This window comes from Symphalangus syndactylus, chromosome 6 (assembly GCF_028878055.3).
Source record: "Symphalangus syndactylus isolate Jambi chromosome 6, NHGRI_mSymSyn1-v2.1_pri, whole genome shotgun sequence".
NCBI classification, from domain to species: domain Eukaryota; kingdom Metazoa; phylum Chordata; class Mammalia; order Primates; family Hylobatidae; genus Symphalangus; species Symphalangus syndactylus.
This window is the reverse complement of record NC_072428.2, coordinates 148,311,160-148,325,743: the sequence shown is the minus strand read 5'-3', so window position 1 is coordinate 148,325,743 and position 14,584 is coordinate 148,311,160. Positions and strand designations below refer to the sequence as shown.

Sequence of the window (14,584 nt, the reverse complement as noted above, 5' to 3'; positions counted from 1 at the left end):
GTTCCCTGTATGACACGGAGAAAGAAAAGAAACTAACCTGAGGAATGTGAGCTCCTTTAAATGTTTAGGCCCAGAGCCACTGAAAAGTGACAGTGGTCACGTCTCACTCCCCGCCACACCCAGAGCTAAGGACGTCTGTTCCGCCCACCACACCCAGAGCTAAGGACGTCTGCTCCCCACCGACACCCGGAGCTAAGGACGTCTGCTCCCCTCCCACACCCAGAGCTAAGGATGTCCTGCTCTCCCCGCTACCGCACACCGGGAGCTAAGGACGTCCCGCTCCCCCACAACACACCCAGAGCTAAGGACTTCCTGTTCCCCCACAACACACCCAGAGCTAAGGACTTCCTGCTCCCCGCGCCACACCCAGAGTTAAGGACATCCCACTACCCCCCTAACCAGAAGCTAAGGACGTCCGGCTCCCCACAACACCCGGAGCTAAGGACGTCCCTCTCCCCACCCCCACACCCCAAGCTAAGGACGTCCTGCTCACCCCTCCAACACCCGGAGCTAAGGACGTCCTGCTCTCCCCTCAACCCAGAGCCAAGGACGTCCCGCTCCCCGCTCAACCTGGAGCCAAGGATGTCCCGCTCCCCCCTCAACCTGGAGCCAAGGACGTCCTGCTCCCCGCTCAACCCAGAGCCAAGGACGTCCCGCTCCCCGCTCAACCCAGAGCCAAGGATGTCCAGCTCCCCCACCCACACCCAGAGCTAAGGACATCCCACACCCCCCCCAACCCGGAGCTAAGGACATCCCGCTCCCCCACACACCCGGAGCTAAGGACGTCCCATTCTCCCCCCATCCCCCCAGCTAAGGCCATCCCGCTCCCCCCACACACCTGGAGCTAAGGACGTCTCACTCCCCCAATACCCAGAGCTAAGTAAGCCACCTGCTTTATGACCTCTTGACTCAGCATCACCACCAACAGCCATATTATTATTATTATTATTATTATTTAAAGAGTCTCATTCTGTCACCCAGGCTGGAGTGCAGTGGTGCTGAAAGGTGAAGGCTCCTGGGCTTCTGGGTGGTTGGGGACTTGGAGAACTTTTCTGTCTAGCTAAAGGACTGCAAACACACCAATCAGGACTTTGTGTCTCACTAAAGCTTTGTAAACGCACCAACGAGCACTCTAAAAACGCACCAATCAGCGCTCTGTGTCTAGCTAAAGGTTTGTAAATGCACCAATTGGTACTTTGTAAAAACGCACCAATCAGCACTCTGTGTCTAGCTAAAGGTTTGTAAATGCATCAGGATGTGGGCGGGGCCAAATAAGGGAATAAAAGCTGCCCCCCACCCCAGCCAGCAGTGGCAACCTGCCTGGGTCCCCTTCCACACTGTGGAAGCTTTGTGCTTTGTTCTTCACAATAAATCTTGCTGCTGCTCACTCTTTGGGTCCACACTACCTTTATGAGCTGTAACACTCACTGCAAAGGTCTGAGGCTTCACTCCTGAAGTCAGCGAGACCACGAACCCACCGGGAGGAACAAACAACTCTGGATGCTCCACCTTTAAGAGCTGTAACACTCACTGCGAAGGTCTGCGGCTTCACTCCTGAAGTCAGCAAGACCACGAACCCACCAGAAGGAAGAAACTCTGGACACATCTGAACATCTGAAGGAACAAACTCCGGACACACCATCTTTAAGAATTGTAACACCCACTGCGAGGGTCTGTGGCTTCATTCTTGAAGTCAGCGAGACCAAGAACCCACCAGAAGGAGCCAACTCCGGACACAGTGCTATCATAGCTCACTACAGCCTTGACCTCCTGTGCTCAAGCACTCCTCCCACCTCAGCCTCCTGAGTAGCTGGGGCTACAGAAATGCACCACCATGCCCAGGCTTTTTTTTTTTTTTTTAAGAGATAGGGTCTTGCTATGTTGCCCAGGCTGGCCTCGAACTCCCATCCTCAAACAATCCTCCCACCTCAGCCTCCCAAAGTGCCAGGATTACAGGCATAAGCCACCACACCTAGCCAATAGCCATAAATTAACCTACCAATGTCATACACTGGACACCAGAATTCGTAACCTGCAGTTCAGTGATGTATAACCAATCAATAATCAATGTTATTTCTGTAAACCAGTACTTGACAAAGTATTTTGTAATCGTCCCCTCTCCTGATTCGTCCTTTTCTCTTTAAACACTCAAGCCTCTCCTCTGTTCTCTGGAGCACCTCCCAGTGTTTCCCAGGCTGTGGCCCTGATAGTCCCTATAATTAATTTTGCCTGGATTTTCTTTAGGTTGACGACACCAACATGAATTCTCGGAATTACAGAGTGGAATGAACAGGGCCACTAACGGCCAGAGCAGTGTGCTTCACTAACCCTGTGTGGCAACACACCAAACTAGGGTGCACACTAAAAGACCCAGAATGCAAGGCTGGCTCCCGCCTTTAGGACTGGGACATAATTTACCTTTTGCTGCCCTCATTTTTTTTTTCAAAATTCCTTACACTATAATTTTTAAGTTATCAAATTACTTAGGGCCAAATTATGAAATGCAACCTATCCAGGTCTTCATTCTATTACGTGACTGTGTAACTGATGCTCCCTGGTAGGAAAAGTGCTCCGAAGAAAATGGAAACTAAGAAAACTAGGATGATCAGTTTCCATCACTGAATCCAAGATTATTCCCTACAGTCACCGTAATTCACACACCTAGGCCCAGGCTGGTGACTACAGAGGCTGTTTCTAACACTCTGTACTCCGTGTGACAAACGTGGCTGCAGGGAGCACCCGTGTTTTCAGTATGCATGTATTTGCAGATGAGAGTCCTATCTGTGAGCTGCTACGTCAAAGCGGCAGATGCCTAAAATGTTGACTGCGCTGAGTCTATTTTGTAGACAGAGCTGACCTCAGGCTGATTCCTTTCTAGACTTGGCTGACAGATGAGAAGTGTGGGGAGGGGGATGCCAGATGTTGGAGTGGTGAAACAGATTTCATTGAGTTAACTGCAGGCAGGACGGGAAACAGCTGAGCTCCATTTCTGTTTGCACTGAGGTGGAGTGTTTTAGGGGAGAATCCGGGCTAGGGGAGCTCAAGTGAAAAATTACAAAGGCTGGTCAGTGTAACTGAGATTAAGCTCGCTGTGTCTACTAGCTGATAATTACAGCAGTTAGGATTCTACCTTCCCAGAGAGACCAGAACAGAGGCCCTCCTGTCCTTTCTGATATCCTTTCAAAGACACTCCTGAATTGCAGACTTAGAGACATCTCAAAAGGACAGAGAAGGATTCATAATTTAAGCCCTTTTAAACCCTCTTCAGAAAGGATGTCAGGGACCTATCCTCAGGTGTTGGCTAAAACAAACAGTAAATTATTCTGGCAGCCCTGAGCTCTTTCAGACAACCCTGAGCTGGGTTGTCCCAGAGGTGGCCTTAGGCTGCAAGGAGCAGTGTTAAACTTTCATCAAGAATCGGCACAGGGCTTTGAATGGAGCGTTCATGCCAGAGTTTCTGCAGTTCTCAGGAGGAACCCCACAAGCAGATTAGTGAGGACCAACCTTGGAGACCCCACTGTATTTACTCTAAAACATTCAGCCTTTCTAAAAACAGAATGAAATGGCATTGCACTGTACCTAAACAGTTCACATCCCTAGTACATATCTCACATCAAAATAAAAAGGGTAGAAATTTATTTCAAACTGGCCGGGCGCGGTGGCTCAAGCCTGTAATCCCAGCACTTTGGGAGGCCGAGGCGGGCGGATCACGAGGTCAGGAGATCGAGACCATCCTGGCTAACACGGTGAAACCCTGTCTCTACTAAAAATACAAAAAAAAATTAGCCGGGCGTGTTGGCGGGCGCCTGTAGTCCCAGCTCCTCGGGAGGCTGAGGCAGGAGAATGGCCTGAACCCGGGAGGCGGAGCTTGCAGTGAGCCGAGATCGCGCCACTGCACTCCAGCCTGGGTGACACAGCAAGACTCCGTCTCAAAAAAAAAAAAAAAAAAAAAAAAAAAAAAAAAAAAAAAAGAAATTTATTTCAAACTAAGAATAACCTAAAACACAAACATATATGTTTACATTTTTCAACCTATGATTAATAAGTTTCATAACAATAAACTCACACATTACCTATCAATTGTTTGGTATGTAACAAAAAAACTTAGAAATTTCTAAAATTTTCATTGACCATAAAAATTAAGTCATACACGTTGTAAACAAGATAAAGAGTTTTTAAAGAGCTAATATTAAAGAAAATTGTCACCATGCAGGCAGGTGTAAAGCCTGCAAAGACACCATTAAGTTGTTTCCAATAGCTACGACATACTGAAACTTGGTATGATCGCAGTACAAATAAAGAACGTAAAACTACTTATATTCATGATATTAATTATGTGATCAACTAAGTACAGTGAAACAAACTGAAGGAAACACTTGGTGTATACTAAAAGCTATAATACCAGCTGGGTGCGATGGCTCACGCCTGTAATCCCAGCACTTCGGGAGACTGAGGCGGGTGAATCACCTGAGGTCAGGAGTTCCAGACCAGCCTGGCCAACATGGTGAAACCCTGTCTCTACTAAAAATACAAAAAAAAATTAGCCCAGCATAGTGGCACATGCCTGTCATCTCAGCTACTTGCGAGGCTGAGGCAGGAGAATCGCTTGAACCTGGAAGGCGGAGAATGCAGTGAGCTGAGATCACACCACTGCACTCCAGCCTAGGGGACAAGAGTGAGACTTCATCTCAAAAAATAAAAATAAAAAAAAAAACTCTACTACCAAAATAATCCAGTACAATTTTATTCCAATAATCTCATGAAAACTTTATCCTCCCCCTTACCTTATGAAATAGACTATACTAATTAATTCTACATCACAGCATAATAGTTACATAATTAGATTCTAATGACCCATGGGTTAACTTCCTAAAAAGTTAAAGACTGACTTAAAATTGAGAACCTATTACAGGAATTCATTAGTTGCCAGGAAATATCCAGCTCTGAGGTCTGTTGCTTTTGCTACTTTAAAAATGTTTATTCACTGGCCTGGCACAGTGGCTTATGCCTACAATCCCAGCACTTTGGGAGGCCGAGGTGGGCGGATCAAGACCAGCCTGGACAACACGATGAAATCCCGTCTCTGCTAAAAATACAAAAATTAGCTGGGCGTGATGACACACATCTGTAATCCCAGCTACTCAGGAGGCTGACACAGGAGGACCACTCTAACCTGGGAAGTGGAGGTTGCAGTGAGCTGAGATCATGCCACTGCATTCAGCCTGGGCGACAGAGCGAGACTCTGTCTCAAAAAAAAATGAGTTTTATTTATTAAATATATATCAGAATAAAACCCCAAGGGATGGTCAAATGTCAAAAATAACGAATGAAAAAAGATCTATAACAAACTACATCCATATTCAGAACATCACAGATAAAGATCTTAAATCTTCTGGAGAGAAAGAAAATGTCACTCACAAAGATATCTCATCAGCCAAAGACACTGCTAGAAGACAAACGTATGCCATCTTCAAAGTTCTGGGAAATTATTTTGCTCCTAGAATTCTATGCTGAGCCAAACTCTTAAACAATCTATCAGTGTAATAAGGATATTCTTAGGGCATACAGTTTTCTTCCCACATACACTCGTCTAAAAAGGTATGCGATAGGCCAGGCATGGTAGCTCGCACCTGTAGTCCCAGCACTTTGGGAAGCCAAGGCAAGAGCGTCGCTTGAGCCTGGGAGGTTGAGGCTGCAGTGAGCCATGAGCACGTCACTGCACTCCAGCCTGGTGAAAGAACAAGACTCTGAAGAAAGGAAAGGAGAGGAAAGGGGAGAGGAGAGGAGGGGAGGAGAAAGGGGAGGGGAGGGGAGGGGAAAGGGGAGGGGAGGGGGGGAAAGGGGAGGGGAGGGGAAAGGGGAGGGTAGGGGAGGGGAAAGGGGACGGGAGGGCAGGGGAAAGGGGAGTGGAGGGGAAGGAGGGGGGGGAAAGGGGAAGGGAGGGGAGAGGAAAGGGGAGGGGAGAGGAAAGGGGAGGGGAGAGGAAAGGGGAGGGGAGGGGAAAGGGGAGGGGAGGGGAAAGGGGAGGGGACGGGAAAGGGGAGGGGACGGGAAAGGGGAGGGGAGGGGAGGGGAAAGGGGAGGGGACAGGAAAGGGGAGGGGAGAGGAGGGGAGAGGAAAGGGGAGGGGACGGGAAAGGGGAGGGGAGGCGAGGGGAGGGGAGGGGAGGGGAGGGGAGGGGAGGGGAGGGGAGGGGAGGGGAGGGGAGGGGAGGGGAGGGGATACTCCACTGGAGAAAGCAGGGAGATTTCAAAAAAGAGGGAGACACTTGATCCAAGAAACAGTAGGCCTAACCCAGAAGTACAATGAGAAAGAATTCCCAGATCATAGCTCTGTGCAGGTCTAGAAAACAGTTTGTCCTGATGAGAACAAAGTCAGTGAGCTCTGGGAAGAATTTCTTTTAAGAGGATTTCATTAAACAGATAATATGACAATAAGCTAGAAGACATCATAAGGTTTAAAAATTTAAAACAGCATATGTTCTTTTTTGCCAAAACGAAAAAAAAATGGCAAATAGGGCCATTTATGAAAGACATGGTCCAAATATGAAGCAAACTACATTGTGGTACATTAACTGAACGTAAGAAAAGATGACCCCTTTGACCCTGACACCAGAAACACTGTTCTCTGAGCAGAGTGAGCTTAGAATACAGGACTCCATTTTATCTATTGGTCCAATCTGACTATTTGGTTCTGCAGTGAAAACTTATATAACTATGACGTTATAGTGTTTATTGGTTTTCATTTTTAAAATCAACCTATAAACAAATCACGGACAATGTAAGTTAGAGTAACTCAAAGAAATGTAAAGAGAATAGCATAGAAGATGACAGGGTCAGGAAATTAGTGGGTTTAGGGAGAAATAGGGAGTGTAGGGCAGTAGCTTCCTAATCTTAACTAGGGGAAAGTTAAAAAATACAATCTAGGCCAGGCACAGTGGCTCACGCCTGTAATCCCAGCACTTTGGGAGGCCGAGGCAGGTGGATCATGAGGTCAGGAGATCGAGACCATCCTGGCTAACACAGTGAAACCCCATCTCTACTAAAACTACAAAAAATTAGCGGGGCATGGTGGTGCGTGCCTGTAGTCCCAGCTACCCGGGAGGCTGAGGCAGGAGAATAGCGTGAACCCGGGAGGCAGAGCTTGCAGTGAGCCAAGATCGCGCCACTGCACTCCAGCCTGGGCGATAGAGCAAGACTCCGTCTCAAAAAAAAAAATACTATCTAAGGTTGGCCTGGCGTGGTGGCTCACACCTGTAATCCCAGCACTTTGGGAGGCCAAGGCAGGAGGATCACCTGAGGTCGGGAGTTCCAGACCAGCCTGACCAACATGGAGAAACCCTATCCCTACTAAAAATACAAAAATTAGCCAGGCATAGTGGCGCATGCCTGTAATCCCAGCTACTCTGGAGGCTGAGGCAGAAGAATCGCTGGAACCCGGGAGTTGGAGGTTGCGGTGAGCAGAGATCGTGCCACTGTACTCCAGCCTGGGCGACAAGGGGAATTATCTTTAAAAAAAAAAAAAAAAAAAAAAAAAAAAAAAAAAAAAAACAACAAACAAACAAAAACAAAGAAAGAAAGAAAGGCCGGGTGCAGTGGCTCACGAAGTCAGGAGATCAAGACCATCCTGGCCAATATGGTGAAACCTCATCTCTACTAAAAATACAAAAATCAGCTGGGCATGGTGGCGCCCGTCTGTAATCCCAGCTACTCGGGAGACTGAGGCAAGAGAATCTCTTGAACCCTGGAGTCGGAGGTTGCAGTAAGCCAAGTTCGTGCCATTGCACTCCAGCCTGGTGACAGAGTGAGACTCCATCTCAAAAAAAAAACAAAAAACCCTAAAGTTGATATAACATAAAATACAAATTAAGGAGTATTACTCAACACATAAAGGTAAGTGACAGGGGAAAAAATAAGAGGAGTGAAGGTAGAAGAAAATGTATGCAAACTAAATTCCTCATCTTTTAGTGGGGAATCAATAGACAATAAGAATAATACAGTAATATCTAACACTTATTGAGTGTTAACGAAAGCAGGCACTGGTCTATGCACTTTTACACATAGTATCTCACTTAATCTTCTTAAACACCCTATAATGTTGCTATTATTATTGTGCCCATTGAATGAATTAAGAAACAAGACATGTTGAGTGAGTTTGCCAAGGTCATACAAGTAAATACAAAAGCCAGAATTCAAATTCAAGCACCCAGGCTGCACTCTCTCAACCTCTTAAACTGTGACAAGTCATATTTAAACTTAAATCAGCTAAAATTTAATAAAATTTTAAACATGGCTCCTCAGCCACCCTGGCCCCGCAGCAGGGGCCGAGGCCGCCTCCAGGCCCGGCGCGAGGAGACGGGCCGCGGCGGCGACCCCAGGCCTGAGGCTGCACAGACCGCCTCTCCCGACCGCCGGGAGGCCGGCGTCCTGCCAGCCCTCGCCCCGACGGCCAGCCGCGCCTCCGTTTCCCTTCCTGCCTCGGAAACACTGCGGCGACTCCGGGAAGCCCCGGCCCGACCGGGCCGAGCGAACCGCTGCGCAAAGGGAAGGCGGAGGCGGCGCTGCTAGCGGCGCCCGGAGGAGTCCGCCAAGCTCGACCACCCCTCGCCCAGACCCAGCGCCGCACCGACCTTCCCGGGCTCCATCGCTTCTCGCAGGCCGAAGCGGCCACGGTGTCCTCGGCCCCGGCCAGGCGCGGCCCACCCCGAGGAGGCCACCTGTGGCCCCACACCCTTCGGGAGGCGCGTCCCAGCGCCTAGCAACCGACAGGCAGGAGCAGCAGAGGGCCGAGCGGCGCTGCCCAGCGTGCCCTGCGGCCTCTCCCAGTGCGCCTGCGCACCCCCGGCATATTTTTTTTTTTTTTTTTTAGCACCTGGCAGGCAGGAGCAGGAGAAGGCCGAGTGGTCGCTGCTCGGCGTGCCCACGGCCCCTCCCAATACGCCTGCGCTTCCCCGGCTCCTAGCAACCGCCAGGCAGGAGCAGCAGAGGACCGAGCGGTCGTTGGTCTCCCCAAGGGATAGGTGCAGTACCCTGACTTGGGGTGCAGGGGCTCTTGACTCGCTCCAACCCGCCCCGGGTTCCCGCGGGACCCGACCGACAGTCGGAGAAGATAGAAAGGGAGAGCAGATATTGAAAAGAGCTTTACGTTTGAGGCCGAGCGCGGTGGCTCACGCCTGTAATCCCAGCACTTTGGGAGGCCGAGGCGGGTGGATCACGAGGTCAGGAGATCGAGACCATCCTGGCTAACACGGTGAAACCCCGTCTCTACTAAAAATACAAAAAAAATTAGCTGGGCTTGGTGGCACACGCCTGTAGTCCCAGCTACTCGGGAGGCTGAGGCAGAAGAATGGCATGAACCTGGGAGGCGGAGCTTGCAGTGAGGGGAGATCGCGCCACTGCACTCCAACCTGGGCGACAGAGGGAGACTCTGTCTCAAAAAAAAAAAAAGAAAGAAAAGAGCTTTACATTTGAATAAGGCTTTGTACTTAACAAATTATATTCCCATATGTCGTCTTTTGATAAAAACAAGCACTAAGGTAGGCAGGAATCAACGTTGAGAGACTGTTTTTATACAACGGGTAAGGGAAAATCAAAAACTCTCAGGACCTCCGAACTCCTTCAGCCAAAGGGAAAGTTAGAGCTGAAAGCCTGAAACCGCCTTTTCAAAATTATGACTGAGGCAGTAAAAGAGGTGTAACTTAACCCACAGCATCTTGCTTCTGACCTCCAAGCTGTCCTTGTTCCTTCCTGGCAGAAGGCTGAACTAACTTTGGGAGAAACTTTGTTTGTATTTTATAGTTTAAACACAGACGGTAACAGCCCTTTCCCAAAGTAGGCCTTCTTCTTGCCTGGGGATTTGATTGTCTTTGTAGGACTGATGGTAGCCACAAGATTAGAAATTATGGTTTAGGAGTCATGCAGCTAGAGGCTACAATATTCTGACCCTCCCTAAACTGCTCCTAAGATCAGTGCTTGAGATATTTTGCAGAACCTGCACTTGATGGATCAGCTGGCACCACCCAGATCAATAAACTGGCTCATCTGATCTTGTGGCCCCTCACCCAGGAACTGATGAGGGCAAGAAGACAGCTTTGACTCCCTATGATTTCATCTCTGACCAATCAGCACTCCTGGCTCACTGGCTTCCCCCCACCCAAGTTATCCTTGAAAACTCTGATTCCTGAATGCTTCAATGCTCAAGGAGACCGATTTGAGTAATAATAAAACTCTAGTCTCTTGCACAGCCAGCTCTGCATAAATTACTCTTTCTCTATTGCAATTCCCCTATCTTTATCAGCTCTGTCTAGGCAGCGAGCAAGGTGAACCCCTTGGGTGGTTACAAGCCGAGTCGCCCAACACCCTCTTCCAAATGCACAGCTGTTGCTTTGCAGGCTGCAAGGCTCCTGCTAGCCAGGCCCCCGTGAAGGCAGGGCCAGGCACCTCGGCCCTCACAAGTCTCCCAGGTGTAAATGTTTTGCCAGCCTGGAGACTTTTCAAGATGTGTGTCCTCACTTAAAAAAAGACACGCCAATTGTAACTTTAGATCTGCAACTTAAGTCTGAAACCACCTCTGCAAGAATTAGAACTGAGAAAATTATGACAGTGAAAGAGACCTGACCTAACTGACTCCATCTTGCTTCTAACCTCCAAGCTGTCCTTGTCCATTCCTGGTCGTAGAATAGTTTAACTTTGAAAGAAAGATAACAGCCCTTTCCCAAAACAAACCGCCTTCTCTTTTTTTATTATTATTAAAGTTCTGGGGTACATGTGCAGAACGTGCAGGTTTGTTACATACGTATACACGTGCCATGGTGGTTTGCTGCACCCATCAAGCCGTCATCTACATTAGGTATTTCTCCTAATGCTATCCCCCCAGCCCCCCACCCCCTGACAGGCCCCAGTGTGTGATGTTCCCCTCCCTGTGTCCATGTGTTCTCATTGTTCAGCTCCCACTTATGAGTGAGAACATGCAGTGTTTGGTTTTCTGTTCTTGTGATAGTTTGCTGAGAATGATGCAAACCCTCTTCTTGCTGGGGACTAGATGGCCTTTGGAGGACTAACAAATTAGCCATGAGATTAGAAATTATGGTTTAGGAGTCATGCAGCTAAAGGCCACAAGATTCTAAACCTCAGTTACTCCTAGGGATAACATAACTATTGTAAAACCTAAGATTGGTGCTTGAGACATTTTTCAGTCCCTTCACTCAATGGGTTGGCTGGTGCAACCCAGATGGATAAACTGGCTCATCTGGTCTTGTGGCCCCCACTCAGGAACTGACTCAGCGCAAGAAGACAGCTTGGATTCCCTGGTTTCATCTCCAATCCTACCAATCAGCACTCCCCACTTCTCAACACCCCCTACCCACTAAATTATCCTTAAAACTCCAATCCTCAAATTTTGGGAGACACTAATTTGAGCAATAATAAAACTCTGGACTGGGCGTGGTGGCTCATGCCTGTAATCCCAGCACTTTCGGAGGCTGAGGCAGGCAGATCACCTGAGGTCGGGAGTTCGAGACCAGCCTGACCAACATGGAGAAAGCCCACCTCTACTAAAAATACAAAATTAGCTGGGCCTGGTGGTACATGCCTGTAATCTCAGCTACTTGGGGGCTGAGGCAGGAGACTCTTGAACCCAGGAGGGGGAGGTTACGGTGAGTCAAGATCGCGCCATTACACTCCAGCCTGGGCAACAAGAGCAAAACTCCATCTCAAAAAAAAAAAAAAAAAAAACTCTGGTCTCCCATACAGCTGGCTCTGCATGAATTAAATTCTTTCTCTATTGCAATTCCCTATCTAGATAAAGCAGCTCTGTCTGAGCAGCAGGCAAAGAGAACCTGTTGGGCGGTTACAAGTCCAGCTCATAAAAACTAAGTTTTAAAACGAAAGACTGTTCAACTTCACACTGATAATGACCAAGGAAACCTTGGTCACCCCATGCAGATGAGGCCTCCAGGTAGCAGGCTTCAGAGAGAATCGATTGTAAATGCTTCTTACCAGACTTAAAGAAGCCTGTTCCATCCGTGATTCCAAAAGGGAGGATGGTATCATGAGGCATGTCCGTCTCCCTCTTCCCATCATGTCCTGAACTATTTCTTCAGGTTAAATTTGGAATGCCCTTGGCCAAGGAGGAGTGGTCCATTCAGATGGTTGGGGGTCTTACAATTTTATTTTTGGTTTACATCCTCCCCTTGTGGCCAACATTTGTCAGAGGCAACACCAGTGGCCACCAAGCTTTTGTTTTGTTCCATAGCATTGCCAGGGTGACATGGCTGCCTGCCCTGGATCTGTCCTGTCTCTTGGTGGGACACCCTATGGCCAAGAGACTTAGAGTCAAAAGACTTGTAGCCAATTAAAATGTTCTAGGCCAAATGGGAATGGACACAGACAAGCATTCATTAACCCTTAAAAATTTAAGTAAAAAGCCAACAAACAAAAAGCCAAGGCCGAGGTTACAAACCTGACTGAGCTACTGTAATCTTGGTTTTAGTTACAGACTTACAGCAATTAGCTATACAGAGCATAAGCATTGTCAAAACCTTTTAAGCTAAGGATTTTTAGAGACTTGTGCTGCAATGCTTTTTATGGTCCTTTAGTAATTTGTCCTAAAATGGCTAATAAAATTTTTTATTTTTATTTTATTTTATTTTTTTGAGACGAAGTCTTGCTCTTGTCCCCCAGGCTGGAGTGCAATGGCGTGATCTCAGCTCACTGCAACCTCCGCCTCCAAGGTTCAAGCGATTCTCCTGCCTCAGCTTCCCGACTAGCTGGGATTGCAGGTGCCCACCACCACGCCTGGCTAATTTTTGTATTTTTGGTAGAGACGGGGTTTCACCATGTTGGCCAGGCTGGCCTCGAACTCCTGACCTTGTGATCCACCCACCTCGGCCTCCCAAAGTGCTGGGATTACAGGCGTGAGCCACCACACCCGGCTGGTCTGAATTAATTCTCTCCCTCAAAACCAGCCCTTACAGGCCGGGCATGGTGGCTCACGCCTGTAATCCCAACACTTTGGGAGGCCGAGGTGGGCAGATCACAAGGTCAGGAGTTCGAGGCCAGCCTGGCCAACATGGTGAAACCCTGTCTCTACCAAAAATACAAAAATTAGCCAGGCGTGGTGGTGGGCACCTGCAATCCCAGCTAGTCGGGAGGCTGAGGCAGGAGAATTGCTTGAAACCAGGAGGCGGAGGTTGCAGTAAGCCAAAATCACACCACTGCACTCCAGCCTAAGCAACAAGAGCAAAACTCCCTCTAAAAAACAAACAAACAAACAAACAAACAAAACAGCCCTTACAATCTTAGGCGCCCAGCTATTCTGCTGTAGTCCCTGGCCCTAGAGGGAGGGTGCCTGTATAGTCTTAGCAGCAGGGCATTGGCCGTGAAAAACAGATCAGGCACAGTGGAATGCCCGAGTGCCAACGCCACATCTCTTTAGAATTCCGTGATTCTGGTTTCCTTGGAAGTAAAACAAGAAGAGATAAATAACATTAATAAATTGATAATCAGAAGAGTCTTTGTGTGTCAAAACAGAAGAAAGAACCTATTCTGCCGGGGCACCAACTATAAATGTGAATAAAAATTATAGCCTGGTGCTCTTTAGAGGATTCTTGCAGCCCAGAGATGATTCATGATTCAATCTGCACTCAAAAACAGAAGTCAGGACTGTCATCAGTAACAAGTGTTACACTTTTCCTTTGACTCAATTTCTCTCTAGCCCTCCTTTTCTAATAAAGAGACATTATAATAAGATCAATTTGTGTGGAAAAATATGTTTTAGTCTTATTATACTTGGCCTGATTATTTGCATAAAGTGCAGCAAGAACCAATTGACTATATATGCTCTTTTTAAGTTGGCTTTGCTAGAACTTTACCTAAAAATATGTTATTCTTTTTTTCTTGAGACAGAGTTTTGCTCTTGTCACCCAGGCTGGAGTACAATGGTGCAATCTCGGCTCACTGCAACCTCCGCCTCCTAGGTTCAAGCAATTCTCCTGCCTCAGCCTCCTGAGTAGCTGGGATTACAGGTGCTCACCACCACACCCAGCTAATTTTTGTACTTTTTGTAGAGACGGGGTTTCGTCATGTTGCCCAGGCTGGTCTTGAACTCCTGAGCTCAAGCAGTTCACCTGCCTCAGCCTCCCAAAGTGCTGGGATTACAGGCGTGAGCCACTGCGCCCAGCCAAAAATATGTTATTCTAGTCAAAGCCCTGGTAAAATAACCAGTGTCTCCAATTACTCTGTTTCAAAAGAAAAGACTCTTACTAAATGTATGTGAATAACTATATTATCATAAAATCACAAATAACTTGCAAATTTAGTCAAACTCAGAAAGGTAAATTTGCTCACAAAACCCAATTGCTCTAAACTTTAAATAACTCAAAAGAAAAAGATTTCCTTGACTCTTCTTTAACTAGAGCAGAAGACTGCCAAACAAGTTGTCATTTCTTCCTCTTGAAACCGTCATTCACGACCAAGCAGCTCTTGTCAGATGAGAGCTGTTTATCAGGCTCCATGGACTGCAGCAGCTGCTCATAGAGTTAGAGTCCTGGGGAAAAAGAGGCTCCCTACTTATCAGCATCTCCTC

At 47.8% G+C, this 14,584-nt stretch overlaps 1 protein-coding gene across 6 annotated transcripts in view; it reads right to left on the bottom strand.

Annotated features, from left to right (window-relative positions):
* The window catches only part of DYNC2I1 (dynein 2 intermediate chain 1), a 105,171-nt gene extending 96,347 nt beyond the window's left edge, over positions 1 to 8,824 (bottom strand). For 4 of the 6 annotated variants that reach the window (XR_010121433.1, XM_055269710.2, XM_055269714.2 and 1 more), the window contains exon 1: positions 8,631 to 8,780. Coding sequence is in view for 5 of the 6 variants with exons in the window: in XM_055269710.2 (XP_055125685.1) it covers positions 8,631 to 8,645 (15 nt within the window). In the remaining variant the exon portion in view is untranslated. Of the gene's footprint in view, positions 1 to 8,630 lie in introns of all 6 variants that reach the window. The other 2 variants (XM_055269712.2, XM_063641760.1) reach the window with 2 other exon arrangements.
* Between the last annotated feature and the right edge of the window lie 5,760 nt (positions 8,825 to 14,584).